This window comes from Numenius arquata, chromosome 2, assembly GCF_964106895.1.
Source record: "Numenius arquata chromosome 2, bNumArq3.hap1.1, whole genome shotgun sequence".
In the NCBI taxonomy this organism is placed as follows: Eukaryota; Metazoa; Chordata; class Aves; order Charadriiformes; family Scolopacidae; genus Numenius; species Numenius arquata.
Window position 1 is genome coordinate 116,465,840 of NC_133577.1, and position 16,371 is coordinate 116,482,210.

The 16,371-nt window shown below is 42.5% G+C and overlaps 1 protein-coding gene across 1 annotated transcript in view; it reads left to right on the forward strand.

Moving 5' to 3' along the window:
- Positions 1 to 16,371, forward strand: part of LAMB4 (laminin subunit beta 4) — a 43,120-nt gene that overhangs the window by 25,417 nt on the left and 1,332 nt on the right. Inside the window, exons 22-33 of the mRNA XM_074144621.1 lie at positions 420 to 644; positions 1,738 to 1,958; positions 3,147 to 3,243; positions 3,598 to 3,973; positions 4,341 to 4,501; positions 8,856 to 9,064; positions 9,956 to 10,159; positions 11,725 to 11,869; positions 13,697 to 13,904; positions 14,505 to 14,643; positions 14,871 to 15,047; positions 16,050 to 16,203. Of these exons, the coding sequence (XP_074000722.1) occupies positions 420 to 644; positions 1,738 to 1,958; positions 3,147 to 3,243; positions 3,598 to 3,973; positions 4,341 to 4,501; positions 8,856 to 9,064; positions 9,956 to 10,159; positions 11,725 to 11,869; positions 13,697 to 13,904; positions 14,505 to 14,643; positions 14,871 to 15,047; positions 16,050 to 16,203 (2,316 nt within the window). The remainder of the gene's footprint in view (positions 1 to 419; positions 645 to 1,737; positions 1,959 to 3,146; positions 3,244 to 3,597; positions 3,974 to 4,340; positions 4,502 to 8,855; positions 9,065 to 9,955; positions 10,160 to 11,724; positions 11,870 to 13,696; positions 13,905 to 14,504; positions 14,644 to 14,870; positions 15,048 to 16,049; positions 16,204 to 16,371) is intronic.

The window sequence follows — 16,371 nt, forward strand, 5'->3', positions numbered from 1 at the left end:
GGGCTCTGGGTTACTCCAGAAAAGGGTATCACCTTCCCATGCTGCTGTCAGGGTGAAGGCCCCAAAGAAAATCCTGCAAATACGGCCAACCCTGACTACTGCCATTGAAAGGACTTTGCTGGAAAAAAATGTTTGGAGGTGTTGTGTGAGGGGGTGCCTATTTACTTCTGCTGAAAGGACTTCCTTCATAAAAATGACTTGGGATGAGGAGCATGCATTTCCATCAGATTTCAGTGTGGGAGATGAAATTTAAACTGATAGAGGATTAAAGGGCAACAGTCTCAAACAGGTGGATATTTTCCATTGGAAATGTGCAATTGGAACAGACAGTCTGAATCGTTTAACAGTATTACTGTAAATTACATGTTTCACTTGAATTCCCATCAGCCAGCAAAAATTTTTACCTTCCTCTCTGACAGGCAACCAGTGTGACGAGTGTCCTAGTGGGTTCTACAAAAACCCAGGCAGCCCCAGGCTTGACTGTGCGCCATGTCCCTGCAATAACAACATTGATGTGACAGACCCAGAGTCCTGTAACAGGGTCACTGGGGAATGTACCAAGTGTTTACACAACACCCATGGAGCAAACTGCCAGTTCTGCAAACCAGGGTATTTTGGCTCAGCCCTCGATCAAAACTGTCAAAGTAAGTAAGCAACAGATCTGCCACTGTGTATTACTACCAAGAAAAGTTTTAAAGAAATTAGTCTATAGGGAGAGGTTAGCCCTTGGAGGGACAGTAGGACTAAAGCAGATGAATGGAGCAAAATATGAGAATACTAAATATATTTCTATCCAGTGATACAAATAACTGTTAATATGGCATCTATTAAATTCTTTGTCATCGAAGTCTCACAAACTCATACTGAATATCACTCCTCGGAAATGCTTATTTGTGAAATGAAATCAGCACTCTGTTAGAAAAATAAATGTGCATTCAGCCCTTTCAGGAGGAATCAAAAGTAAAGGAATCAAAGATAATTGTTTATCCATGTTGCTGGCTGATGCCAACTAAGCAATGCTCACTTAACCAGATGATCCCTTGCTGAGCTCTGTGCCTTACCAGAGGTTTTCATTAAGTAGCTGGAATGACCCTATTCAGGCAGTTTAATAGACTCCATGAGGACACCGTCAATAGCTCAGCACTTTTAACAGAAAGTCAGGAGCATAAGAAAAATCAAGGCATAAGTTTCTTCCCAATATTTTTCGAAGACTGTTTTCACAAGTGTGCCTGATTGAGGGTCTAATTTCTACAGGTCAGGCAATTATAGAAATTTTCAAGAAAGGTTTTTTTTCTGAGGATCTCTAACACACAGTTCAAACCCATTCCTTGTTCATTCTTGGAGATGTCTGTTAGAAATGGTTAAGCAAGAACTTTTGGCTCACCACAAGGAAGGCGTCTTATCTTACTTGGCTTACTGGGGTTTCCCACGCTGGATAGTGCCTACTGTAAATCACCTTCTCTTTACCCAGCATATTTGACATTTCATTCTAATAAGATTCAAAATTCACTATGCCTTCATTTTTTTGTGCTTCTATGAAAAGTACTGAACGTTCCCAGTAAGTTTGCTCAAAGCTATATATAAGCTATTATAGAAAGACAGGTCAACTGCATGAGATTAAAAATTAGTTCAAGATTACTAGAAGTAAACTTGCAACGTACACTTTATATACAGCTCTGATCATCTATCAGCTCTCTGTATTATCATCTGCTGTAGTAATTGGCCTTCTTTTTCCAGGGTGCACGTGCAATCTGGTGGGTGTTCGCCCTGCCATGTGCCCAGGGGGGGACGCAGCCTGTCTGTGTGACCCAGTCACGGGAGCTTGCCCTTGCCTGCCCAACGTGGTGGGCACGACATGTGACCAGTGTGCCTCTGGCTACTGGGACCTGGCTAGTGGAAAAGGATGTCGGATCTGTGACTGTGATCCAAAAAACTCCCAAAGTAACCAGTGTAACCAGGCAAGAAAATTACTCTGCTTTCTGGGAACTGGGATGGTGGTGTTTTGGCATAGGAAGGTGGGGACCCTTTTATAAACAAGGATAGTTTTGTGTCATGCTCCCTGAAAACAAGAAGTCTTTGGAAGTTTGCAGTTGGTGCGGTCACACTTCGAGTCATTATATCAAATGTGCTGTTCTGAAAATGTGGCTCTGCTTGTAAGCAATTTCTCTTTGCCAGTGTGTTTCTTTATCAAGTGGATCTCAGAAATACTTTGTAAGAAAATGTCACATAGAAGAAAACTGCCTCTTAAGTATATGTATAGGGAAGAAAGAAGTCCAGGCTTGGACTCAAGAGTCTTATGAGTATTTTTTCAAGTGTTTATTTTCATAAAGTAACAGCTGTGGTTACATTAGTCATGCCTCATATATCAGACTGCTAGAGTACCTTTTCTCATTTTTAATTCCTGTCCACTTTTTAGGGCTAGAATGTAGAAAAATTAAAATGGTGTTTCAGAACAGAGAGGTGAAATTGTGGTCCCATGGAGTCAACAGCAATTTTGCTATTGACTTCAGAGCACCAGGAGCTTATCCCAAGCTCTTGCTGATCTGCTTTCACATCTTTTTTTCAATATGCTTTGTGTTTGTTACAGTTTATTAAGTGGATTTATTATTTTTTCTAGCAAATTTAGCTCTTAACCTCAAAGAACTACTAGTGCTTTTCTGAGCTGTATCAGTTATCAGAGTTATCAGAGCTGTAATTCCCTGTGGTTTAATTTGATAGCTGAATTCCAAAATAAATTTTCTAGGGCAATGTGCATAATGGTTTTCAGTTACAGTTAATATACCATGTAGTTAAAAGTTGAAATGTTAAGATGAGTAATTTGCTCCAGCAAAAATAAGAAATTAATCTGTTTTGCAAAGGAAAAGAATCCTCTCTCAAATCATAGAGGATGAGTTCTCAAAGAGCATCTGTAGACTGCGACATACAAAACCTTTCTTACTAGTAAAGTAACGCCACCTCTCAAAGTCCATTTTGTTTCCACAACCTTCAAGGGGAAGATGGGAAACATGGGCCAGTACTGTATAAACCATGGTGTTCAAAGACTGTGTGCAAGCAGTGTCACTGCAGTCCCCATACAGCTATGTAACATAAGTCACAGGGAGAATACGACTCTGCAGGAAGTTATTTAATCCAAACTGTCTTTACAGCTTACAGGCCAGTGTCCATGTAAGACAGGTTACAGCGGAAGATGTTGCGATGAATGTGAGGAAAATTTCTTTGGCAATCCCCAGATGCACTGCATTTGTAAGTATTACTAGGTGGGGACAACTGGATTAGAAACTGCCTCAAAAGAAATGTTTACTTTTTATATTCATAGAGGAGACAGGACATATATCTAGAGAAGCAGGCTTTCATACGTTTGTGTGTATGAGATGGATAAAAGTGTTGATATTATTTATCTATATCATTCCTCCTGCAGTTACAATGGGACCATGGAAGTTAGAGATGAAGAAGAGCCATTAGCCAGGCAGTCCACTTTGCTCTAACTCAAACACCCATTTGCTTTTATTGTCTTGAAGTGCATGATTGTACCTTTTGCATGCATTAATCCCACAGAAAAGGAACAACTGGATGTAACCTGCTGTCCCTTTCTTACAGCGTGCGAGTGTAACCCGGAGGGAACCAGCCAACCCAAGTGTGACAAAGCCACCGGCGCATGTAACTGCCGTGCTGGCGTCACTGGCCGGTTCTGCGACCAGTGTGGCCGTGGCTTTGAGAAAAACTTTCCCTCTTGCCGTCAGTGTCATCTTTGTTTTGATCAGTGGGACACTGAAATTGCTGCCCTCACCCAGACTGTTCAGGGGTTAATGAGGTTTGCTGCAAATCTCGAAGATAAAGGAGGACGAATGCCCAGCTGCGACATGCGCTTCAAAGCCTTTGAAGACGCCATTTCTGAAATTGAAAGAATTTTGAGACATCCCGTTCTTTCACTGGAGGCCCTCTCAGGCATCAAGGATTTTCAGGGCTACATTCAGTAAGGGCTCAGCTGCCTCTGAAAAAATCACTTGGCTGAGAAAGCAGTCTTCTCCTGAGCTCCACCAGCAGTCCCTACACATCAAGTCCCACTTCTCATCAGCACAGAGATGTGGGACTACTAAGCCACTGTTTTCGGTAGATCTGTGAACAAAATAATACTAATATATATTATCTGTCACCCACAAACATATACTTAAATGCTGGAATTTTTCAGTTCATCCCAAGGGTTTTCTAAATAAGCCATTACACGTAAATGTATCTGCCATTTAGAAATTTATCTCTTGTCCTCTAAAATATTGTGTATCTGAGTTCTAGTTTAAGAACAATCCAGTCTGACTTCTGCATAACTGCCATTTCCCTTTCAGACAAAAAGTTGTGCAAATGGATCCCCTTCACAGTACGCTGTATGAGTTTCCTGACCTTAACAAGAATATAGAAGACATTGGGGAAGAAGCTGATCTAGTGTACGACCTTCTACAACAGAAAATACACCTGCATCAAAGTTTTCATTACTTGAGCCTCAAAGGTAAGGCAGACAGAATTAGTTGAAATAGGTGAATATTTTCTGTGAAATTTCAGAATGTTTCTCTCATCATCAAACCCTACAACATTTCAAAGATCCCTAGATTATAGCTTCCTATGGTAGCTCAAAAATGTAAATATTAACAACATTTTAGACTGACTTTCCAACTCCCTTTTATCTTAAAATGCCATGATTTCTAGAATCCTCAATTTCAGATGCATGTGCCAGGGTCACGTCAGTCAGAAGTCTCATGAATCCCAATGTTTACATCAGGGTTTAAAAGCCACCCAGTTTCACAGTATAGACTCACAGATATACAGTAGAACAGCAAAGGACTTTTCCCCCACTTCTGACTCCTCTTGCATTTAGCAATACTTAAAGAACATTGTACAGCAATGGTTTGTTTAATTAAAGCAGAGAGTCATAGCGCATAGTTCTTAGTGTTCCCATGGGAAAATGCATGACTTTATGTGGTAAGGAACTAGCTCTCCATCATCAAAAAATGTGAAGTCAGAACTGAGCTCGTTGGCATTTTAGAAAGAATTACACTGTCTGTGCTTGAGCTAAATATAGTCTTCATCAGCTGCTAATAGCAGTAATGACAATGTCACAGACTGGTTTGTGGAGAAAGATGGGAATGTATCACTCGGGGATCTCAAACAGATGCTAGATCATCCACAGTGGCAGGAGATTGTCAGCGCTATACTCTTCAAAGAGATGACAGCCAAGATATGAACCCCCAGAAGATAAGGTGTGCACCACAGAAGACAGCAGCTACAAGCAATGCACTCCCAGTTACAGTTCCTCTGTGTTTTGTTCTGGCGAGAAAAAGATTAGCCTAGACAAGATCGAAAAAAAAGAAGGAAAAGACAACAGAATACAAAGCCAAGGGAAAGGAAGAGAGGAAAAGAGGGATTAATTAAGATTTAGGGCTCCCCTGCCCTGTTGTACTTGGCAGTGCTGCTGGAGCCAGCTCTTCTGCTCGGGTCCCTGCACGAGTGGTCAGCATAGCTCTCCCAGGCTCCGCTTCCCAATTCAACCAAGTCTTGTGCAGGCTCTGAGAAAGGCAGGAAGGCAAAGAAACAATAAATCCCAGGGAGGTCAGTGGATGTGCAGCTGAAGCATCCATGGTGCTCTTTGGTCACGTTCCAAACCCGCTTCGTCTTTCGGCCTCAGGAGACAGATAAACAGCCCTATAAAAAGCACATGGGGGTGTGGGGAGGGGAAGACCTTGAATTTAAGCTGAATTTCTGGTCAGGGCCAAAAATATTCCTTGGTCCTGCTACCAAGCATCTGACAGCACAGAAATAACACTTCCCTCAAGATAAGCAGCTTCTCTGGTATCTGGGAGAAAGCCTAGCTCCCTCACCCCATCTTCATTTTGGGTCCAGCAGCACATCCCAGGTGTGGCTCTGTCTGCTTTTTCCTCTCTCTTTTTTGCTGAGGTAGAGCAGGATATGGCCACATACACCATCTGGGGCGCATTTGGCACTTGTGCCCTAGACACACGTGGAGAATGGGCTCCTACCTTCCTCTCTTTGGATCCTTTGGTCCTTTGGATCAGGACTCAGAGGCTTCCTCACAGGCATACGTTCAGCTGGCTGACCTGGAAACGTCAATATCTAATGATGAATTCAAATCACTAGAGAAAACAAGACACAAGTATCCTCAAAATAAGGAAGTCATGTCTGACTAACCTGATAGCCTTCTATGATGGCATGATTGGTTGGATAGATGAGGGGAGGGCGGTGGATGTTGTCTACCCTGACTTCAGCAAGGCTTTTGACACAGTCTCCCACAGCATCCTCATAGGTAAGTTTAGGAAGTGTGGATTGGACACAGAGGAGTGGACAGTGAGGTGGATTGAAAACTGCCTGAAGGACAGAGCTCAGAGGGTTGTTGTTAGGGGCACAGAATCTAGTTGGAGGTCTTTAACAAGTGGAGTCCTCCAGGGGTCAGTACTGGGTCCAGTCCTCTTCAATATATTCATCAATGACCTGGATGAGGGGATGGAGTGTACCCTCAGCAAGTTTGCTGACGATACAAAACTGGGAGGGGTGGTTGACATGCCGGAGGGCTGTGCTGTCAGTGTGACCTGGATAGGCTGGAGAGTTGGGCAGAGAGGAACCTGATGTACTTCAATAAAGGCAAGTGTAGGGTGCTGCACTTGGGGAGAAATAACCCCGTGCACCAGTACAGTTTGGGGGCTGACTTGCTGGAGAGGACCTCTGAGGAAAAAGACCTAGGAGTCCTGGTGGACAATAGGATGACCATGAGCTGACAATGTGCCCTTGTGGCCAAGAAGGCCAATGGCATCCTGGGGTGCATCAGGAAGAGTGTGACCAGCAGGTCGAGAGAGGTTATCCTCCCCCTCTACTCTGCCCTGGTGAGGTGCCATCTGGAGCACTGTGTCCAGTTCTGGGCTCCCCAGTTCAAGAAGGACAGGGAACTGCTGGAGAGGGTACAGCAGAGGGCTACAAAGATGATTAGGGGCCTAGAGCATCTCCCTTAGGAGGAGAGGCTGAAGGACTTGGGTCTTTTTAGTCTAGAGAAGAGAAGGCTGAGGGGGGATCAATGCTTATAAATACTTAAAGGGTGGGTGTCAAGAGGATGGGCCTGGTCTTCTTTTAAGTGGTGCCCAGGGATAGGACAAGAGGAAATGGGCACAAACTTGAATATAAGAAGTTCCACCTAAACATGAGGAGGAACTTCTTTACTTTGAGGATGGCCAAGCACTGGAATAGGCTTGCCAGGGAGGTGGCGGAGTCTCCTTCTCTGGAGACATTCAAAACCCACCTGGACACGTTCCTGTGCAACCTGCTCTAGGTGGACCTGCTTTGGCAGGGGGGTTGGACTAGATGATCTGTGGAGGTCCCTTCCAACCCCATGTGATTCTGTGATTCTGTGAAAAGAGTGTTTGCAGTTCATGAGATGTCATTAAATTACATCCTTCCGGCCTTGGCCCCTGGCTTTGCAGCTACCATGGTATGGAAATGCAGTGAGTACAGCTTCCTAGGCTGTACATCAAGCCTGTGCTAAGACGCTGTGTTTAATGTAAAGGAACTTGGAAGCTCTACAGCTCCATCACAAACCAAGCGTGAAAAATGCATTTGGGCCGCTTAATGGAGTGCTGAACCACTGTAAAATATTCCTGCAGCGGAATTGTTGCACAGAAAACAGTCTCTGGCTTAGATACAGAGTTACAGCAGCCTCTTGCCAGGTATTTTCTATTAGGAGCTAACTTTAAACTGTACATTGTTTCCAAGAGTTACGAGATAAAGTAAATAGCCCTGGTTCCACACAGTAACTAAACATTGTTCAGCTTCAATCAAAGCAAGGCCAAGGGCTTTAGAGCCTGACTCAAAGCACACAGGACTTGACCAGTGCCTTGTCATTGACTTTAACTAGTAGCTGAGTCAGTCACCAGCACAAAGAAGGATGTTAATCAATGACCTCTAATGCTTTTTCAGTGCCACCACATCAGTTCTGGCTCATTGCACGTACTTCTGCCTGGGGATCTGGGGACAACTTTGGGTTCTCTGGAGATCTGGGAAGCCTCAACAGCAGCAGCTTTAAATTACGTATTTTGCAAAAGGCCCGAGTCCCGCAAAAAATGTAATATTCTCCAGCCCTTTTGAGTCTGCTTAAGGGAAAGCTTACACTAAGCTTCTTGCTTGCAAGTATTTTTTGCCTGGCTTACAAACTTATCATGGAAATGCTTTTTTTTTTAATGCATCAACCCTGAAATTGGATTTTCCAGAGCCAAAGAAAACTCATAAATTCCCATTTGTAATCTAAATTTTGGCCTTGGTTCAGCAGACCATTTAACTTCTGGGTGCTATGCTGAACCAGCAGGACAAATGCTTTCCTGACTCACAATCAGAGAGCTGATAATTTCATAGGTTTTACAATTGACAGAAGCAGTTCTCCTGCCTAAAGTTGAAAACAGCATAAATGACAGGAGCTTTATCAAATCAACAACAGCAGCAATGCTTGAGCTACGGATGAATGCAGATCAGTAGCAGTCTGTGTCATTAATGCGATCCCTTTCATATTTTTGTATCTTCCATTGGCTTCTTACACACTTTGGACTCTGAAGCATGACATGGGATCCACTGTATTTGCATCTATTCTAGTAGGGTTTATGAGTATCAATAACTATTTCTGTTTGGCAGCTGGCTGAGTAAAGGATTAAAAAGTTTTACTGAGGAAATGACAGCTCCCATTCCTCCCTGCTGTCCCAGTGACAACAGACTGAATCACCTGTCACTCACCATTTGTCCAGAATTCAAGTAAATACATAAATTAAATGCAACCAAAATATGCTTGGTACTAAACCCTATTTCTGCTGCTACAGAGGCCATCAGCAACATTAGGAAACACTTTGAAGTATCGCTGCTGGCAGAACAGAAGACCAGTGGGACAACCCCTATTGTAAGATACTCAGAGTACACTAGGAACCAGGTGCTCGCTATGTTGTTGGGCCATCAGGCCTTGAACACAAACAATGTGCTGGAACAGCTCAAGAAGATCAAGACCCCCAACATCCAAAACTTGAATGAAAAGGTAGGTGCTGTGAATTTTGAATGTGAGCTGAACAAAAATCTCTTTTTTGATTCTGTTAGTATGTTTTATTTTTAAAGGGTGCTTACATGCATTTTTAAATTTGGAAAATGACACTTCCCTGGCACAGACATGCAGTCACGTCAGAAACAGCTGCACGTCTCAGCTGTGGTTTCTACCACCCTTCTGGAAGCCATTGCTCCCAGGGCAGACCCAACACAAGGAACTGTTTAAGGGCTCTCTAATCTCAAGAGGATGTCAGTGTAAATCAGAGAGATTAACCCCAGCCTCCTCCATCAGTAACTTAAACTAAGCAGAGCAACTTTGCCCTGGAGTGGGTGGGGAGTGCTCACATATCCTTTGCATCACCCATGGGAGAAGAAGGGATTTCTGTCTTTCTGCAGGGCAGCAATGGATACATGACAGCACCTTCAGCGGGCCCTGCCAGATCTGGAAGAGATCATCCATCTAGGCCTTTAGACTCAACGTCTGTGTCAAACTATATGGAGGGCTGGACACGGTACCATGTTGTGTGAGAGGTGATCTGGATCCTTTAGAACAAGTCATTGACCCGTGGGCTGGATATGGCCAGGGGATAGTTTCAGCCCTTTTGCCATAGAGGAATGAAGCAAGGGTCTTAGTGAAACACATGGAGCCCAACAGATGGCTCCTGCAAGGATGCTTGGAACCATGGGCTGACATTGCATCCTTCAAGTCAGGGGAGGATGACCTGTAATTGGCAGCAACACCCATCTTTGAAAGACCAGACCACCATCTCTTCAGGAAAATCCCATTCTATGCTCATATGTTCATATGATGTCAAACATCTTTCTCCCCCAGGAGTGTATCTCAGTCCCCCAGAAGAGTCCTGACATAAGCATCTTCTTATTGCAGATCTGTGGTGTGCCAGGAGACCAGCCCTGTGTCACAGCAGCCTGCGGGGGAGCTTTGTGCCGGGATAATAATGGACTCAGGCAGTGTGGTGGCCCAAACTGCAGTGGAGCTTTTCCTCTCTCCACTGATGCCTTCAGGAAAGCTGAGGAGACTGCTGTGTTGCTAAATAACTTGACTACTCAGCTACAGGAACCTGAGACTCAGGTGCTGTATATCAAACCTACATTTGTTCAGAGAAATGGATGGAGGATGGGATTTGGGAGGTCACAACTCTACAAAAACTCACCTGTTCCTTGGACAAAGAGCAGTGACATAGTGATGGACCCTGTCCCAACATCACAGACCTATCATGGTTCAGTAGAGTATTAGGTGCCAGTTCCACCAAAAGACTGTGGCTCTAGCTATGCCTTCCTCTTCCTTACAGCTGCCAAAATCTCATGGGTCATGGTGCCCTGTGCCTATGGAAGCTGGTGACATCAGGCTGGTGGTGTCTATATTTTTATTGGGAAAGATTCAAATGGCACCATTTGTCAGTTGCCTGAGTATGGCCCATGGTTATTGCAGTGGGATTACTGCTGTGCATAGCATTAAGCTCTATTTATACAACTTCATATGACTATTATGTTTGCCATTAAATACTTTTTGCAAATAATTTCAAGACTTTTCTGCCCCTGGCGATGTTTAGAAGAGCATCAAGTAGTCAGCTGTACTGCACAGTAGCAGTGAAAAATAACTCAAGCAAAGTGTGGCCAATGCAACCTGTGCCAAGGAAACAAAACAGACAAATCCCAAAATACCAGTAAAGACAGTTTGTTCTTATTAACAATCAGAGATGATGCCTGTTACAGTTATAGGCAAAACACATTTTCCAACAGAAATGTCACTCTGCTGTGGCTTTGTCCTGTCCCTGCAGGGTGCCGGGGCATCCATTTCCCCTTTTTAAAATGCACAAGACACTCTGCATCACAGCTAACGGGGTTAGAAGTGAGCAATCGGGGCACATGCCTGGGACCCCAGGACACCGAGGGGCGGCAGCAAAAGGCGTCTGCCGAGGTGGTGAGCACCAGGCTGCTGGGACATTGCCTTTGGTGCTCACAAGCCTCAGGCAGCTCTGTGATAATATGACTGAAGAATTTTTAGATGTTTCAGAAGTAAAAACATAACCATTTTTCTTGTTGCCTGGGGAAACAGCAGACTTCCCTCCACAGACTGCAAAGAGGCGGTTCATGTGCATTTCCTTAAGGCAAAGCAAAATATCATTGAAATTTGATGATTAATCTAAAATTAGTTCTGTTTAAATTATAAAGACTACTAATTTAATAGCAAAATGTAACTTTTAAAGACAAGCCTTAGACTCTACCTTCCTTATTTGTGTACTCTTAAGTGTACTTTTAACAGCAAGTCCAACGTGGAAAGGCAAACGAAATTATGTGCCTTTTCTGTACTGAATCAGATCACTGACATGCTACAGTACTGCAACAGAAAATAACAGTCAGAACCTTCTTTTAGAAACAGAAGGGGCTGAGGTTTAGCACTGCTAGCAGAGAGAAAAAAAATGCTTGATTTAGGCTTTTCTGAAACCAGATGAAGGCCATGATGTAGCAACTTCTGGAGTTCCCCAAAGGGGTCTCCTACTACTTTTCAAAGCCACATCAAGTGATTCCAGCTGAGAGGTGGATCAAAATTGTCTTTGTGTCAGAGCTCAACTTACCAAGCAACGATTGATAACCTCCAGAAAATGGCACTGCTATTTCTAATAATATTTCCAGGTTGAAAGCGTTAGAAAAATGGCAGAAGACAGCAAGTTGAAAGGCTCACAATTTAATGGGCAACTGGAGATGGCTAACAATCAAATTGAAGTTGATGGAGAGATCACTAAGAAGTTCATCAGAAAAGTGAAAGACTTCTTGTTAGGTAAATATGCTAAGTTCTTTTTGACTAATTTCTAATATATATTCCAATATAATGTAGCATAATAGATGGCCAGAAAATTATCTAGCTGTATACACATGAAATTTCTTGTTTATCTCCTGATCTGTGCAATCTTTTTCAATCCCTTTTTTTCTAGTCCTCCTTTCTCCCAGGTGACCATACTTTGTATTAATTTTCCAATAGATCTGTTACATTCTGATTGTCATCTTTTATTATGCTAAATTATGCTTAATTTGAAGCATGCAAGTAATTCTCTCAGTTCCTAGTTTATCTGAGTAAAGGACTACTAAGATAATTTCATATAATATATACTGACCAGGCATGTCCAATGCATCCTCAAATTGTTATTCCACCCCCTTCTTCCAGACCCATAAATAGAGGCTCTCCGTAGGGAGCGTGGGAATTAGGACACATACCGCTCCATCATCTCCGTAAAGCTGTAACTCAAGGAATCAAAGGATTCTGGTAGAACTTCACAGCTCTCACAAAAAATAACAAAGCAACCATATATACCCTAAAACATTTCCAGCCTTGCAATTGCAGAAAATGCTGTAAGAAATGCACCTTAATTTTTTTTACCAGATGCACATCAAAGGATTTCAAATGTGGTAGGATTTTTTTAATCTCTTGAATGTAGCTGATCTCATAAGTTTCTAAGGATTGCATGTTGGCAGTCCTTTGGCATTCATACCTCTACATCCAAATGGGAGCAAGGGCAGAGGACAGAGGAATTCCTTTGTTTGGGAACATTTTAAGTTATTTTCTTGAATTGGAAGAAAAACTCCGTTTAAGTCCTTAAGATTCTCAGATTTTTTTTTATAGCAATTGAAAATTCCACCTTTGACTCTTCTTTTATGTTTCTTAATAGACACATGGTATTTATTAACAATTATAAAAGCATTTTTTCATGAATTTTTGTTTTGTAAATTGAAGTTTAAGAACTGTAACAGCTGAGATAGGTACAGTTACATTAAATTTGCTGTAGTCTACACTGATGCGAATTGTAATTTTAGATTAATATATTCCTACAGAAAATAGTTCTCTGGAATGCAATACTGTTTGCACAGTAAATGTCTTCTATTTAATTCTTGGTAAGCTACATTGGAGCATTAGCACAAACATTTGTTTCAACTGTTTTATCACCCAAGATCTCGCCTATAAAGGAAAGTGAACAGAAAACAGAAGTGAGGATGAGCCTTCACAAGGCATTGACTACTCTGTGTGCCTGTGCCTTTTAGCAAAGAACTAGGACAAGCTCGTTTGTAAGAGGAGTTGTCAAAATACATTTTTTCTTCTGTAAATTCCCATCCTATCTGAGTCTGACCCAAGTTCGCTCTGCAGCTTAGCCTCTCTCATTAACCAGTGAAGGAACTACTTTCTCAACATTGTGGCGACTCCAGGGAAGGGATTACATCTACCGGCCGGCTTGGAAAGCTCCATTCACATCCCAGTCTCTCCAGCACCTCTTTGATCTGGGGGCCAAGGGAGAAATGGGCTCTGACACATCTAGCTGTGCCGTGCACCGATTTAAAACCTTCCGTGGGCTCAGTTCTACATCAGAATTTTAATAACCCAGTTCAAAGTGGGTTCAAATCCTCATTTTAGCCAGTTCTGACAATACTAACAGCAGTACCTGGAAGCATAATATTAAATTACAAAATGTTGGAGATAATTCTCTTACCCCCTCACTGTGCCTGTCAGCCTTATTTTCCCACATAACTAAAAGGGCAGGCAGCCATAATCACCATTTACATTTCACTGGGAGGGAAGAGCTGCTTCAGGATACTTTCAGCTCCATTTCTGTTGCAGATGAGAGCGTGCCTCCAGAAGACATAGAGAAGGTGGCGAATTATGTTCTACAAATAAACCTTCCCCTGACTCCACAAGAGCTCACGGACATGCTTGGCAAAATCAGAGGCATTATGAACCACTGTGAGAAGTACAAACTGAACGCAAATAAGAGAAACAGAAAAAGGGAGGAAGCTCAGACGCTGCTGGTGGAGGCACAAGAAGCCGAGTGAGTAGTGTGTTCTGGTACTGATGTCCCAACTCTAGCTGGGACACTGTGCACAGTAGGACTGCTTCATACACCAGGCAGTATCCTACTAACACTGGAGGAAAAGTTCAGGTGACGGCAGTTTTTTCTGCTGTTTCCAGCAGGAATGAGCCATGACCGTTCGGGCTGCGGGAGCTGACGTGCTGTGAGGAGGCAGCTCCCGCCAGCTCTTGGCTCCTCTGCCTGCTGAGTCAAAGAGGCCAAAGCAGTTGCTAACTTCCACATTGGGCCTAGTGGAGCATTACATCTGGTTCAGTGGGAGGTATAAGTATGGGTGAGAAAGAACCAACAAGAATTGGGGAGGGAGAAAATATGTTCACCTTCCTTACTAGCAGTGCACCACCCGGCAGCTGCAGCATCCAGCCTCACCAGCAGCTCACGTGCTCCCACACAAAGTCCCTAACTGAGGTTTTGCTTTGCCAATTTATGAACCACAATTTTAATGGTTGTTGCTGGACTTGAGGGAACATTTCTGCATGTGAGCATGGATGCATTTGAAATGTGTTCTTGGTTTGCTCTCCGTACCACGATACTACACACACTTCTGTATTTCCATTTTAGCAAAGCAGCTAAAGCTCTTCCACCTGTGGATGAAATTAATACTAAACTTAAAAATGTTGTGAAGTCCCAAGGAGACTCCAAAAACACCTTCATAAAGTTAAATGAAGAGATACGAGGCATCAGAACACAAATCTCACAGGTATCCTGCTGTAAATCTTTTAATTTATTTACTACATACATTTTAGAAAAAGATACTTCATCTCAAAGTTTCCTTAATGTAAACTTAAATAAATAAAACCAGAATGTGGCACAGATATGACATTGAATTCCATAATGTTTAGGGTTTCTTCTCAGTTGACAATAATCTCCCTCATTACCACTCTCTGCAAGCTGGAGAAACCACAGCCTTCAATTGCTCTGTTTTAGGCTGAGAACCAAGTGAACAAGACAAACGACAAACTAAATGACTTGTCAGCAAAACAGTCTGAGATGGAAGATGAAATCACCACATTGCAGGCAAAAATGCTGATGAACAAGAATCAAGCTACAAAGGCAAGAGCAGGGGCAGAAGCAGCACACAAGCGAGCCCAGAATATTGATAAAGTAAGCCTTTCTGTCACGTGTTAAGGGAAAAAAGATTCCTTCCAGGTTTAATAGTATTTTTGATTCAGAAGTGTAATTGTACTACCCTGCTCTCCTCAAAGCTGTTAACGTTTTCCCTATGCCACGCAGTGTAAAATGTCACAGGTTAAGAATAATTTCTTTTTTATTTTAAGGCTTCTGGCACCTAACACTTCTGTTTGCTTCAATGAAAGAAAACACACACATTTCTCTGGCTACTTGCTGACATTTTTCCTTGCACTATGTATAAGACTCGTAGTCACCATGGGCACCAGTAAACACAACAGAACAAATCACAAAACCAGATATTAAAATATAGGAGTGATGGAAGCAGCCTGGCCATTCATCCCATGCCATTCTCCTTCAGAGAAAATTGCTGTGGGAGTTACTTGGAGGTTTTGGTTGGCTTTTCAGGAGCTCCAATTTTTGAGACTGCAGCTAGAAGTTTGCTAAAATTGTGAGGAGAACAAGGCAGCCACAGCACAAGCTTAGAGCATGACCAGGCTTTCAGGTTATAAGAAATGTAGTCGAAATCTAAACTGCAGCCTCAATAGCAACCTAAATCAGCAGGGAATGGATTAGCCAGTAAATATTACTACAGCCAAAAATGTAAAAAATCCCAATGTCGCTACAGATAATTCATTACATTTGAATTAAGCCTCACGGCAAAAAGAAATTTATAGAAAAGCCCTATTAAATCATATTTTCCTTACATCCTTGTCGTCCGTGTCCCCCCCCCCCCCCCCGGCTTTAGATCTTTAGATTACTCCACTGGCTGTTTGTTTGAATTGATTTCTATCAGGTTTTACAAAGCATTGTTCAATGTACACTCATTATGGGTTTGGGGTTTTTTTAAAGATTTAAGAGAATGAGAGATTTAAAGTTTAGTTCAAAGAGGATATTAAAAAAAGTATAAAAATTTCCTTCTGTATGCCAGATTAATTATGAGATGCTCTTAAACTAAGTAACAGCATTTTGTTACAGGAATTTGCTGACATTAAAAGAAAGTACACCATTCTTCAAGAAAAGCTAAAAGCTCAAGGACCTCCAAAAGTAACACTAGAAAAAGTGAAGCAGCTGAAAGAAGAAGCAGAAAAACTGGCTGAAGAGACTGAAAAAAAAATTAAAAGATTAACAGGTGGTGTTCTCACTTCCATAGGGAGCAGTGACAATTGTGACAGCCATGAATTAAACTGAAGTCCTTGCCCACAGACACTAACAGACTCGTTTCTCCCAAAATCGTGTTTAAAACAATTTCACTGGTGAAAATCCCTGCTTGAAGCTACTCAAATGGTTTAAAAGTAGT